At 40.7% G+C, this 15,163-nt stretch overlaps 1 protein-coding gene across 1 annotated transcript in view; it reads left to right on the forward strand.

Moving 5' to 3' along the window:
- The window catches only part of MINDY4B (MINDY family member 4B), a 39,130-nt gene extending 26,088 nt beyond the window's left edge, over positions 1 to 13,042 (forward strand). The window contains 2 exon segments of the mRNA XM_059921806.1: positions 11,054 to 11,234; positions 12,900 to 13,042. Coding sequence (XP_059777789.1) covers positions 11,054 to 11,234; positions 12,900 to 13,042 — 324 coding nt within the window.
- Positions 13,043 to 15,163: the final 2,121 nt, after the last annotated feature.

The following is a 15,163-nucleotide window of genomic DNA, read 5'->3' on the forward strand; positions in this document are numbered from 1 at the left end:
CAGAACTGGAAAACTAGCTATTTCAACTGAAATTACAAGAAAGAGTATCTCCTTTCAATCAGTATCAGAAAGGTTGACAGCTTTCTATTCCTTTTTACCGTTTGCAAGGCTTTCGGGGCAAGTTTCAAACCTTATCTTAAATTAAAATTAAACAGGTGTTTGCTAAATAGCTACTAAGCTGCTCCAACAAAAGAAACTATATCAAAGGCTACGTGCCCCACCACCACCACCCCCGCCCCTGCTCCAAGAAAGAGAGTGAGATAGATAGAGAGAGAGAGCGAGCCTCAGAGAGTCAAGAATTCACAGCAATCCAGTGCTACCATTTTCCCTGGATCGCATTTCTTTTGATACAAGTCAGCTCTGACCAATAGTGCTACTAAATCATGCTCTAAAGAAAAATACCTGCAGAGCCTAAAATATCCTCCAATAATAAAGTGGGTGTTTGTTGGGACCTTAAAGTCAATCAAGAGGCCGAGGCCTAAGGTTAAAAAAAATAATAAATAAATAAATAAATAAGTGCTTTCCTGCCGGGAAGAGGGCAAAATGTACCCGACCTCAGGACCACCGTCCAAAGGCCTGCTCACAAATTGGAAGTAGGGCAAAGGATGGCGACAGGCCAGGTTAGCTTTTAAATCTACATAGAAATCACATCTACAAAGCTCCCATCTTTTCGAAAAATGACTAATGTGGCTTTTCATCCTTTCTCCTTAGAGTCAGCGTTCTCTCTCCAGGGAGACGCCTATGAATCCTGCCCACGGTAAAAACTGCCTGAAATTGTACACTAATGGCTTGAAACCCGGAGGATGTTTATTATGTCGTCTCTAACGTGCACTTGAAGCTTGGTTTCAGAACAAATGTATTAAAGAGCAAATATAGGCTGGTAGGTGGTATTCTTACTTGAACTGCTGAGATATATGACTATTAGGCATCCACATGTGTACACATAAAGTTTATTTAATCTGAAGGTGCTTTTTTATTTTCTATAGCAGCTCATTATATCCCAGGATAAAAGCAATCCACAACTCATCTATTATTATTAAAATAATTTTTACATAGAATGACTTTATGTATATAAGAATTTTATATTTTCTCATCATCCTTGAAGATGGTATTTTTTAAAGCTCATTTAGTCATTATATTGCCAACAGCCACTTGTGTAGAGCACATACTGTGTGCCAGGCTCTCTCTAAGCCACCGGTAATGATATCTTCTTTCATTTAATCCTCACTTCCACTCAAAGTTATAATCAGTGTTAGTTCAAGTGCACTGGCTGTTGTTTGGTCATTCATTTTAGAGATGAGAAAATCCAGACTGAGAAAAGTCTAGGAAGTTGCCCTAGGCCACCAGCTAGGGAAGTGTCAGAGCCAGGGTTCTGACCCCAGACCCAGCTACATTCAAAGGCCCCTTCAGCCCACCATGCCATGTTGCCTGTCATGATCATCTTGGCTTGTTTTCTGATAAAGTGGTAAATACAAAATGCCAGTTCTTGGCATTATATCATCAGAAGTACTTTCGTAATCGATCGCATCAATGTATTGGCATAGAGATGTAGATCTGTATTACATAGTCTGTAGGATCAGTCACAGGTACACTGATGCTGAACCACAACAGTTAGATGGTAGCAAAATCATGGCTCAGTTTTAGAATGCATGACGGCTGTGCTCAACATCTAGAACTTTATCCACTGACTTCCAGGTTAAAGCAATGGTGAGTTTGAGTTGACCATGAACTGCAGGTACTGGTAGCACGTACCCTTTCAAGTATCCGTCACCCTTCACCTGTGCTTTGTCAGACCACATCTCTCACTTCCGTGCTAGAAGGACAAGCTCAGTGGCACTCAGAGACGTGCTAACCAGAAGCCCCATCTGACTGCAGTGCGTACAGATGTCTAGTATTTCATAACGTTTTATCATAGAACTTCTTGCAGAACAGCAATTTGCTCAGAAAAGAACCAGATGTGGTTCTAGGACAATGCTTTAAGCATCACTGGATTGAGGCTCTCACAGTCGCTCCCCTCCCTTTCTGCTCTGAGGCATAGTGACTCTGCACAGGACACGTGAATATGCCAAAAGTATATAGGTTTAAGCATTTTATGGGTATTTAGGGACTCCCGCCTAGGGTGGGTGCTCTACATCAGAAGATTCTATGTAGGCACTGGTAATAGAAACCTAATATAAGAAGGTTTCTGAGTTCAAAAGAAAACCAACGTGCTGCCTGACAGATTCTGCTGTCGAGGTGAAACCCCTCCTGTACCACTGCATCTGTCTTCCCGAAGTGAATCTCTTCTTACTCAGTGACAAAATTGCAGAGATTGCAAAAACACACGTCTTTCAGTCCCAATGTCACAGCCCAGTAGGTGAGATTAAAAAATAAAAAAGGAGCTCTCATTAGATGACATGGCAGGGCCCCCAGAGCCCAGCAGACGGATGGTTCCTGCAGCACACAGCCAGCTCCCCTCAGGATGAGGCACTATTTTGAAGCCTCCCGTCACTTTTCTATTTGAAGGTACAGGTTTGAGTGTGAGGTTCCAATACCTAAGTGAGAACATAAAGCAGTTGGAGTCTAACACCATCTGGAAAGCCTTAGGAGGTTCACATTACCTTCGCACCTGCCACAGAGAAGAAAAATCAACTCTGGTTTTTAGAAGGGACTGAAGCCATTTAGGTCTTGCTGGATTTATTCCCCCAGCAGCCCTGGCAGAGCACATCACCATCCGAGTGCTACCCTCTTCCCTCTTTACGTTTTCCCTTTAAAGAGACTGATAGGAAGATATCCAAGCCTAAAAGTACCAGATGAAGCTCCACCCACTGTTCTCTACCACTGAGTCACTGAGGTAGTGCCCTGAAAACATGACAACATCCCTGCAAACTCACTGAGAGAAGTTACATCAACTCAAGTTCCAGGTGGCAGAGATGAGAGCCAGACCCCAAACAGTCATGCACACAAATTGTCACCAGGAATCAGCAAAGAAAACACGACATTTCCAACACCTTTCTCCGGTTCAGATCACCGGCTGGGGGCCTTGGGACTTCAACATCACGCTCGCTGTGCAAAGGCATACTGTAAGAGCCATCGTTCTCGACGGCGGCATAGGAAAGAATTACGTGGACTCCATCCTCATCCTCTGGTGCTTAGAATTGTCCCATCTTTCTTCCTATCTTCATAACTTTACATTAAATGATACATGTTATGGAAGGCTTGATTGCTGCATGTAAGGCTGAACACACTGGGCTTATAACACTATGAGTGAATTTAAGGAGAAAGGTATTTTATTTATAGCACCACTGTATCACAATTTAATTTCCTTCTTACCATGGCAACATGAGGCAACACGCACAAATTCTGCATTGGTGGAATCTCACCAATAAAACATATTTAGAATCCTCCTTTGGGGGAGCTTAGCTGATAAATTGTGTCTAACCCAAAGCAATACAAATTCTTTTTTTTTTTTTGAATTTTTTTATTTATTTTTTAATACAGCAGGTTCTTATTAGTTATCCATTTTATACGCATCAGTGTGTACATGTCAATCCCAATCGCCCAATTCATCACACCACCACCACCACCCCCCGCCACTTTCCCCCCTTGGTGTCCATACGTCTGTTCTCTACATCTGTGTCTCAACTTCTGCCCTGCAAACCAGTTCATCTGTACCATTTTTCTAGGTTCCACATATATGCGTTAATATATGATATTTGTTTTTCTCTTTCTCACTTACTTCGCTCTGTATGACAGTCTCTAGATCCATCCATGTCTCTACAAATGACCCAATTTCGTTCCTTTTTATGGCTGAGTAATATTCCATTGTATATATGGACCACATCTTCTTTATCCATTCGTCTGTAGATGGGCATTTAGGTTGCTTCCATGAATGGCTACTGTAAATGGTGCTGCAATGAACATTGGGGTGCATGTGTCTCTTTGAATTATGCTTTTCTCTGGGTATATGCCCAGTAGTGGGATTGCTGGGTCATATGGTAATTCTATTTTTAGTATTTTAAGGAACCTCCATACTGTTCTCCATAGTGCCTGTATCAATTTACATTCCCACCAACAGTGCAAGAGGGTTCCCTTTTCTCCACACCCTCTCCAGCATTTGTTGTTTGTAGATTTTCTGATGATGCCCATTCTAACTGCTGTGAGGTGATACCGCATAGTAGTTTTGATGTGTATTTCTCTAATAATTGGTGATGTTGAGCAACTTTTCATGTGCTTCTTGCCCATCTGTATGTCTTCATTGGAGAAATGTCTATTTATGTCTTCTGCCAATTTTTTGATCGGGTTGTTCATTTTTTTAATATTGAGTTGCATGAGCTGCTTATAAATTTTGGAGATTAATCCTTTGTCCGTTGATTCGTTTGCAAATATTTTCTCCCATTCTGAGGGTTGTCTTTTCATCTTGTTTGTAGTTTCCTTTGCTTTGCAAAAGCTTTTAAGTTTCATTAGGTCCCATTTGTTTATTTTTGTTTTTATTTCCATTACTCTAGGAGGTGGATCAAAAAAGATCTTGCTGTGATTTATGTCAAAGAGTGTTCTTCCTATGTTTTCCTCTAAGAGTTTTATAGTGTCCAGTCTTATATTTAGGTCTCTAATCCATTTTGAGTTTATTTTTGTGTATGGTGTTAAGGAGTGTTCTAATTTCATTCTTTTACATGTAGCTGTCCAGCTTTCCCAGCACCACTTATTGAAGAGACTGTCTTTTCTCCATTGTATATCCTTGCTTCCTTTGTCATAGATTAGTTGACCATAGGTGCGTGGGTTTATCTCTGGGCTTTCTATCCTGTTCCATTAATCTATGTTTCTGTTTTTGTGCCAGTACCATACTGTCTTGATTACTGCAGCCTTGTAGTATACTCTGAAGTCAGGGAGTCTGCTTCCTCCAGCTCCGTTTTTTTCCCTCAAGACTGCTTTGGCTATTTGGGGTCTTTGGTGTCTCCATACAAATATTAAGATTTTTTGTTCTACTTCTATTAAAAACGCCATTGGTAATTTAATAGGGATTGCACTGAATCTGTAGATTGCTTTGGGTAGTATAGTCACTTGCACAATATTCATTCTTCTAATCCAAGAACATGGATAAATAAATAAATTTTGTCAAAAGTTTTTCTGCATCTATTGAGATGATTGTATGGTTTTTATTCTTCAGTTTGTTAATATGGTGTATCACATTGACTGATTTGCATATATTGAAGAATCCTTGCATTCCTGGGATAAATCCCTCTTGATCATGGTGTATGATCCTTTTAATGTGTTGCTGGATTCTGTTTGCTAGTGTTTTGTTGAGGATTTTTGCATCTATATTCATCAGTGATATTGGTCTGTAATTTTCTTTTTTTGTACTACCTTTGTCTGGTTTTGGTATCAGGCTGATGGTGGCCTCATAGAATGAGTTTGGGAGTGTTCCTTCCTCTGCAATTTTTTGGAAGAGTTTCAGAAGGATGGGTGTTAGCTCTTCTCTAAATGTTTGATAGAATTCACCTGTGAAGCCATCTGGTCATGGACTTTTGTTTGTTGGAAGATTTTTAATCACAGTTTCTATTTCAGTGTTTGTGATTGGTCTGTTCATATTTTCTATTTCTTCCTAGTTCAGTCTTGGAAGGTTATACCTTTCTAGGAATTTGTCCATTTCTTTCAGGTTGTTCATTTTATTGGCATAGAGTTGCTTGTAGTAGTCTCTTAGGATGCTTTATGTTTCTGCAGTGTCTGTTGTAACGTCTCCTTTTTCATTTCTAATTTTATTGATTTGAGTCCTCTCCCTCTTTTTCTTGATGAGTCTGGCTAATGGTTTATCAACTTTGTTTATCTTCTCAAAGAACAAGCTTTTAGTTTTATTGATCTTTGCTATTGTTTTCTTTGTTTTTATTTCATTTATTTCTGCTCTGATCTTTATGATTTCTTTCCTTCTGCTAACTTTGGGTTTTGTTTGTTCTTCTTTCTCTACTTACTTTAAGTGTAAGGTTAGATTATTTATTTGAGATTTTTCTTGTTTCTTGAGGTAGGTTTGTATTGCTATAAACTTCCCTCTTAGAACTGCTTTTGCTGCATCCCATAGGTTTTGGATCATCGTGTTTTCATTGTCATTTGTCTCTAGGTATTTTTTGATTTCCTCTTTGCTTTTTTCAGTGATCTCTTGGTTATTTAGTAACGTATTATTTAGCCTCCATGTGTTTGTGCTTTTTACGTTTTTTTTTTTTTTTTTTCCCTGTAATTGATTTCTAATCTCATAGTGTTTTGGTCAGAAAGGATGCTTGATATGATTTCAATTTTCTTAAATTTACTGAGGCTTGATTTGTGACCCAAGATGTGATCTATCCTGGAGAATGTTCCGCACGCACTTGAGAAGAAAGTGTAATCTGCTGTTTTTGGATGGAATGTCCTATAAATATCAATTAAATCTATCTGGTCTATTGTGTCATTTAAAACATGTGTTTCCTTATTAATTTCTGCTTGGATGATCTTTCCATTGGTGTAAATGAGGTGTTAAAGTCCCCCACTATTATTGTGTTACTGTCGATTTCCTCTTTTATAGCTGTTAGCAGTTGCCTTATGTATTGAGGCACTCCTGTGTTGGGTGCATATATATTTATAATTATTATATATTCTTCTTGGATTGATCCCTTGATCATTATGAAGTGTCCTTCCTTGTCTCTTCTAACATTCTTTATTTTAAAGTCTATTTTATCTGATATGAGTATTGCTACTCCAACTTTCTTTTGATTTCCATTTGCATGGAATATCTTTTTCCATCCCCTCACTTTCAGTCTGTATGTGTCCCTAGGTCTGAAGTGGGTCTCTTGTAGACAGCATATATGTGGGTCTTGTTTTTGTATCCATTCAGCCAGCCTGTGTCTTTTGGTTGGAGCATTTATTCCATTCACATTTAAGGTAATTATCAATATGTATGTTCCTATTACCGTTTTCTTAATTGTTATGGGTTTGTTTTTGTAGGTCCTTTTCTTCTCTTGTGTTTCCCACTTAGAGAAGTTCCTTTAGCATTTGTTGTAGAGCTGTTTTGGTGGTGCTGAATTCTCTTAGCTTTTGCTTGTCTGTAAAGTTTTTGATTTCTCCATCGAATCTGAGTGAGATCCTTGCCAGGTAGAGTAATCTTGGTTGTAGGTTCTTCCCTTCCATCACTTTAAATATATCATGCCACTCCCTTCTGGCTTGTAGAGTTTCTGCCTAGAAATCAGCTGTTAACCTTATGGGAGTTCCCTTGTATGTTATTTGTCATTTTTCCCTTGTTGCCTTCAATAATTTTTCTTTGTCTTTAATTTTTGTCAATTTGATTACTATGCGTCTCGGCGTGTTTCTCCTTGGGTTTATGCTGTATGGGACTCTCTGCCTTTCCTGGACTTGAGTGGCTATTTCTTTTCCCGTGTTAGGGAAGTTTTCAACTATAATCTCTTCAAATATTTTCTGGGATCCTTTCTCTCTTCTCCTTCTGGGACCCCTATAATGCAAATGTTGTTGCCTTTAATGTTGTCCCAGAGGTCTCTTAGGCTGTCTTCATTTCTTTTCATTATTTTTTCTTTATTCTGTTTCGCAGCAGTGGATTCCACCATTCTGTCTTCCAGGTCACTTTTCCATTCTTCTGCCTCAGTTATTCTGCTATTGGTTCCTTCTAGTGTATTTTTCATTTCAGTTATTGTATTGTTCATCTCTGTTCGTTTGTTCTTTAATTCTTCTAGGTGTTTGTTCTTTAATTCTTCTAGGTCTTTGTTAAACATTTCTTGCATCTTCTCGATCTTTGCCTCCATTCTTTTTCCAAGGTCCTGGATCATCTTCACTATCATTATTCTGAATTCTTTTTCTGGAAGGTTGCCTATCTCCACTTCATTCAGTTGTTTTTCTGGGGTTTTATCTTGTTCCTTCATCTGGTACATAGCCCTCTGCCTTTTCATCTTGTCTATCTTTCTGTGAATGTGGTTTTTGTTCCACAGGCTGCAGGATTGTAGTTCTTCTTTCTTCTGCTGTCTGCCCTTTGGTGATGAGGTTATCTAAGAGGCTTGTGCAAGCTTTCTGATGGGTGGGACTGAGTTCCCTCCCTGTTGGTTGTTTGGTCTGAGGCGACCCAATTCTGGAGCCTACCTGGCTCTTTGGTGGGGCTAATGGCGGACTCTTGGAGGGCTCACGCCAAGGATTACTTCCCAGAACTTCTGCTGCCAGTGTCCTTGCCCCGTAGTGAGTCACAGCCACCCCCTGCCTCTGCAGGAGACCCTCCAACACTAGCAGGTAGGTCTGGTTCCGTCTCCTATGGGGTCACTGGTCCTTCCCCTGAGTCCCGATGCGCACATGACTTTGTGTGTGTCCTCCAAGAGTGGAGTCTCTGTTTCCCCCAGTCCTGTCGAAGGCCTGCAATCAAATCCCCATAGCCTTCAAAGTTTGATTCTCTAGGAATTCCTCTCTCTGTTGCCGGACCCCCAGGTTGGGAAGCCTGACGTGGGGCTCAGAACCTTCACTCTAGTGGGTGGACTTCTGTGGTATAAGCGTTCTCCAGTTTGTGAGTCACCCACCCAGCAGTTATGGGATTTGTTTTTATTGTGATTGTGCCCCTCCTACCATCTCATTGTGGCTTCTCCTTTGTCTTTGGATGTGGGGTATCTTTTTTGGTGAGTTCCAGTGTCTTCCTGTCGATGACTGTTCAGCACTTAGTTGTGATTCCGGTCCTCTCGCAAGAGGAGTAAACGCACGTCCTTCTACTCCACCATCTTGAACCCACAATACAAATTCTTAACAGAAGATTCCAGTCAAACAGATTACACGGTGCTCAGAGAAATGAAAGGGGCATGATATTTGGCTGGGTTCCATTGGGAGGTGCTCAGTTTTGGTTTTGTGGGACTCCCTTTAAACCAGGTATGTTCTCAGCTGTAATCCGAAGGCTCACCCCTTGGAGTTAAAACCCAAAGTACTGTGACAGACAGTTTCCTCTTGACCAGAATCTCTCAAGACAAGCGGGACTCTGCCTGCTTAGTGTGGGGTCTGTGGCTGGTCACTTTGGGTGCTGGAGATTGTTATATTTATGACTACTTCATTTTCCTCCTACTTTAATAAAATCTTGAGTAGCTTTGAGTTCAGGAAAGAAAACCATTGCATTGTTGCATAAAATCACAACAGTGTGGTATCAGCCCTTTGTGGAGTATGAATCTGAGCGCCTGTTGAATTTTGCCTACGTTACAAAGATTCCATGAAACAATATCATACAGTCTATTACATCCACCCACACATAATTTACAGGAAATTTCATTGGTTTAAAATCAGCCAGAACATCGACCTGAAGTTCAAATGGAGTGGCTTTTTATTACAAACAGCCCTCAGTTTCCTAATTGGTTTATCCATGCGTTCCAACCTTAACAATCCCAAATCACATGGATCATATTTTGATTACACATAACCTTAGTACAGGAGGTACCATCGCAAGAAGGCCTGAGAAAGAAAGAGCTTATTTTATAACTAATGAATGGTGACAGTGTTCTTTGGAACTTGGGGGTGGCTCCTGGAACGTAAACACATGGGGCTGCTTCAATGGCACATCCTCTGTGTTTTATTTCCGACGTAGCCAGTGGGCGACTTGCCCCACGTTTGTTGTGTGAGAGGTTCATGTTATACTCAGCCCAGAGGGGCCAGTGCTGGTGTGGCAGACGAGCAACTCCTGCACCAACTATGAGCATATCCAGACTGGGGTGCTGGGCTTGCACCCCTTTTTCCAACTGTCAACTAAAACTGAGGTCATTTCTTTTAAACACAGTAATATAATTTTTCTCCAGTAGCTGAAGAGAAAAGCTTAAAGACAAAAGCACCTCTGATTCACCCACTCACCCACAACTGAAGAATTTAAACTCTAGAAATAGGAAGAGATTTGAATAGAACTATTGAGAAATCAAAATGTCAAGTTATTAGCCTTTAGTACTTGGGTTTACAAAACACATGATCATTTTCTCAAAGATGGATTTTCCACACAAAAGAATTTGCTCCTGAGCACACAGGACAACTTGAAGGACTGAGAAGAAAAGAAACAGAACTGAATCCTTTTGTTATGGGAAGACGTGCCAGGGCTGAGGGTCCAGAGCTCTCCCTGGCATCGTGTGAAAATGATGGGGGTTTCCATGTAGCTCATGTTTGTCTCTTTAAGTAGAAAAAAAGAATTTTTTTAACATTAATGAGTTTCAATGGCATTTAAAAAAATGTGCTTCCCTGCCTCTTCAAACAAAATGGGAGACATCATTAAGAAAAATACACTGTAATATCGAGATACCCTCAGGGGCCACTGCAGTGTATAGGACCCTTTATTACGGCACCTCCCAGAGTGGTGTTTTTGTGAATCTAATGCACTACCTTGAAAATTCAAGGCTGAATTGACAGTTGCCTGGAAAAACCAGATAACAAGCTGCTTAAAACAGTGAACTTAACATTATAGGTAATATTAAACTAGTACACTCAGCTGTAAGTACCTCTTCACAATTGATCTACACGTTAACATGCAGATATATGTATATCTGTGTGAGTGTGAGGGTGTGTGTGTCCCCCTTATTTCCCAGAAGCTTTTTTCTGTATTCAAAATATTCACTGTTTCCATATTCTAAATAGTCTCTTTTTCCTATATTCTAAATGGTTAGTGCTGCCAGAATGACCACCTGCTGAATGAAATACTGTCCTACCTTGGGAATGGGGGTAAATACACTAGGCAACAACAAAGACCACTTGACGTTCTCCTGTTCCACCCCTACATTTCTATTTCAGTTTATCTATTTATTCTCCACCTCCCTTCCAAACTGAACTAAGGTGGTCCCACCTCCTCCGTGAGCCCATCCCCAAAATGTTATAAAATACAATCCATGCAGAGAAAAACTGCAGCATCACCAACACGCCATTCATAAATGTAAATTCATTCATGATGAAGCTTTCGTTTGAAATCTTCCTTCACACACTGAGCCCTGCACAGCTCCCCGCGCAACGCCGAGCCCCCAAGCTGCTTTTTGATCCTGATGCCATATCAGCATCTTTCACAGTGTGGCCAAATCTCTATGTTCATCTGTATCCCCCTCTCCCCTTGCAGGTGGGCAGCATGCTGAAGACTCCCAAGTTACCTATTTGGCTGTGCAACATCAACGGAAATTACAGCGTCCTTTTTAGCACAAACAGGCAGCTGTTATCAGACTGGAAAGTGGAGCGCCTCTTTGATCTGTACTTCTACAGTGGCCAGCCCGCACAGAACAAGCCTGCGCACCTTACCGTAGGTGAGCATTCCAGATCCCAAGTGCCCTGAGCTTTAATGTGCTCAGAGAGATGCAGCTACCGCCGGTTCACAGCTCATGCTAGCTCTGCAGGAAGGTGTAGAAGTGTGATCTCTGAAATGAAACCTAGGCATCGATCCCATGGGCCTAACCTAAGCAGTGTAACGTGGGAATTCTAAACCTGCTTTAAATAAGGGTAGGGGGGTCTAGAAGTAGCACAGAGGAACCAACAACTTGTAGGTAAGAGAAAAAACAGAAGGTTGAGAGTCAGATTTCCAAAAAAGTCTTCCCTGGGGTCTTCTATCTGTGAGCACAAGGCATGTAATGCCCAAGGAAAGAACTAGAAAAACAAAGGGATAGGGGCGGGGAGGTTCCAATTGGTCTATTCTATCCCAAGAACAAACATCAGATGATCAATCATCCCGGGACATAGTAACGAAACTGAGAGGGCATTTGTGTTCAGATTAGTTCAAAAAGCATTTTTGAGGCCTACTAAGACGCAACCACCGTGCCAGCCACTAGGAAAGCAACGATAACGAAGGCACAGTCCCAGCAAACCTTAGAGGTTCTGGTCCAAGGGCGACCACACAATCCATTTCAATTCCCACCATATTTTTTTAAACACATGAGGAAAAAAGACCAATCTTAAGATGTCTTTAAACATTAGCCTTTTGGACAAGGGAAAAACCATGATGAGACTGGGAGGCTGTATCTGGTACCTCGGCACCATAGATGGAGGCTTGTTGATTTGATGTCTGACTCTTTGCATTTAGTGTCACAGGTCTGGTGTTAAGCAACTTTTCATCATTATGACTAAATTTGGAGAAGTATCTTAGTGACTGCTTTATCTGTGTAACTCCTAATTCTTTTTCTTTAATTATGAGAAATATCTATGTAGATATAGAGATATACATGAGCCCATTTCATTTAGTGGAACACTGACAATACATTCCTTAAAATATATTATCGTTTCTACTTTACTCTCTTCTTCGAGGAAAGCATCGTTTTTTGTTTTTATTAGCTCACATGCATGGCAAGCATTCTGTTCTAGGCTCTGCGCTGAAAACTTTACGTACTCTATCTCATTCTCCCAACAGTCAGCTGAGGTAGATACTATGATATTTATTTTATGTAGAGGAAACTGAAGTGGCCAAAAAATGATTCCTAATTGAGTAAATGAGGCTGAGAGATATTAAGTACCCTTAAGTACCCTCTCAAGTTGGTCTCAATGTCATTTGAGACCAACCTGGGCCTGGAACTCAGTTCTTGACTACCTCATGAGAATACTTTGCCCTTCACCCCAAAATGCAAAGGTACTCTTAGAAGCATTGAGAAGTGGTAAGCTCTCTCTTTTCTTGTTTTTCCTGACAACATCCGGTGACCTACACCCGGCTCTACGTGTCCCATCTGGTGCTGGACCATGCCATTACATGTCATCAATATTCCGTTTCCAAAATCTACAACAACCCAGGTTATCATGGTCGTGTTTTGTATGGGGCGAGTCTAAATACCATCATCTACTAGAATCCCCCTCTGCTTACCCAGTTCTAGGAACACAGCTCGCTGAGCCCAACTCCTGCCCACCCATCCTACATTCCTTCCTTCCTGGCTTCCTCCAAAATGGTATACATAGGCTGGGGTCTAAATGCTGGCTGTTCCCCCCGACAGATACTCACTCCCATCACTGGGAAAGAGTCCGACATGAAGATGAACACAGGCCAGGAAGACGGTTTTCTCCAGTGGAGATGGCAATCAGAAGCAAGTGGAGAGAGGCCACCATCAACTGGAATGGAACTGTTCCCCTTTTCTAAAGAGAAAGCCAGGATGTGCAATGACGTCTGAAGCGTCAGCACCGCTGGGATACAAAGCCTAATTGGGGGAGAGACCATCTCACATCTACATTCCTCATGCCGAAGCCCCACCAAACCCCGCCCCCCGTGAGCAGTCTGTTCTTTCTTTGGTCCTCTGTGAACTCTCTGCAGTTGCTATATCAGTGCTGTAGGAGACATACAGGCCACTTACTGCAGCACCTGGAACGTGTGTCCTCTATACTCACCTAGACTGGTGCCTTCATTTTTATTCAAAAGAGAAACTGAAGTCTCTTTCCTTCAAGTCCTCTCCAAATTCCCCTCTTCTTGGTGTGATTCTCCCCGGGGATTATGGAAGCAGGGAGCTAGCTTTCATTTGGGGATGAAGTCATCAGTAATACATCATCAGATTTTTAGTTATGGCAAGAACTCAAGCCTTCTCAAAGATTTCCTGGTATGAAGAGCATTCCCTTCCAAGGTTACATTTTGAGTGCCCACATTAGCAAGTTCTTGTCATTAAAATAGTAAATGGGCTTGAAGTGGGGTCTATTCCTGGTAGGCTGGCTATTGCAGCTGGCTGGGAGTTCAAGCCATCAAGGAGAGCACACAGAAGGAGAGATTCTTTCTATCAGTGCTATGTTTGCTTCGTTTCCCTATAAGCTGGATATAAATACATAGACGGACAAACAGATAAACTGAGAAAGAAGTCTGATTCCTAGACAAAATAAAATTATATACAAAAATAAAATGTCTTCTTATGTCATTGTTCAAGGGGGAAAACAATTCTTTTTAGAATATGATCTTTCCCTGTCCTGCTGAATGCTTACACTTTTTCTGTAGAAATACACAGAGCAAGACACATATTCTTTCTAAAAGAAGCACATGGGGACCATCTAGACCTTTTTCCTACCCACCCCACTGGTCTACCGACTCATAGAATTTGGGCTTTGTATTCATAAGCGAAAGGTTCGTTTGCAAAGAACAACTTGTCTGCACCCGTTGTCCAAATTAATTTGTTAAATGCATTTTCTTTTGGCTCAGAGAATAATGTTTCAACTTGAGAAGCATATAGTAAATGAAACTTCAAGGTGAATAATAAATTATGTCAAAAGAAAAAGGCAATATGGCTTGGATTGCTGATTACAGTATCCTTATCATTGATGCTTTCATTCGGGATTTTAAATACATTGGACAAGTGAGTGGATCCCTACAGACCCTCAGCATATTTCTTAGTGTTAGCAATATTGTGCTTTTCCTGAGGTGCGAACCTGTTTTTGTTTTACGGACACTGACTTATTTCTAACTAAATCTCCCTTTTGGTGTGGACTGCTGGAAAGCTTAGAGCCTAATGAGAACCATAGCAAGTGCATCGGTCAGAAACCTCCCAGCCACAAGTAAGAGATCTCACTAAAAGTGTCTCACACAGTAAGGACATTTCTTTCTAACAAGAATGGTCCAGATAGTGGCCCATGACTCTCTTAGATCAACCATGGTTCATCCTCCGGGACTGAGCACAGGATACTTGATATCAGAACATAATCAGGGCTCTGTAGAAGGAAGAAGGGCAGGATGACTGTTGTGTAGACAACCAGCAGTGTTGCCTGGCAGTATATTAGTCCTTACAAAAGGCATTTTTTAATTGGCCTCATTTCTGAATCTATTTTCTATCCTACCCTATTTTTCTGTTGAATTCTTAATTGATTTATAATTTATGTTATTTTGTTGTATTTTATCTGCTGTTATAATGTCTTAAATTATTCCTGGAACAAATGTATTAATAAGTAAAATAATAGAGGAAAGATTAAGAACATGTTTTATATATAGTTGTGTAATAATTTTGACATAGAAAGGCATTCATCACTTTGTATGTCAATATCCAGTGAAAATGAGTGTTTATTTCAACTTATGAACACGGCACCCAATAATGTTTGATTTTCTTTGTAACGTGGAAACATGTTATTTAAAAGTAGCTAGAAATTTCCTAGGACTGGCAGTTCACCTTTGAACTTTCTGTGTTTTGAGATAAATGACTTTAATTGTCCTGTCAGCTTCTAAAACATAAAGCAGGAGAAAGCTATTTGCATGAAGATAGAGATAATAATTTTTCTGAACAGTTACCTAAAC

The sequence above is a fragment of the Balaenoptera ricei genome, chromosome 4, assembly GCF_028023285.1.
Source record: "Balaenoptera ricei isolate mBalRic1 chromosome 4, mBalRic1.hap2, whole genome shotgun sequence".
Classification (NCBI taxonomy): Eukaryota; Metazoa; Chordata; class Mammalia; order Artiodactyla; family Balaenopteridae; genus Balaenoptera; species Balaenoptera ricei.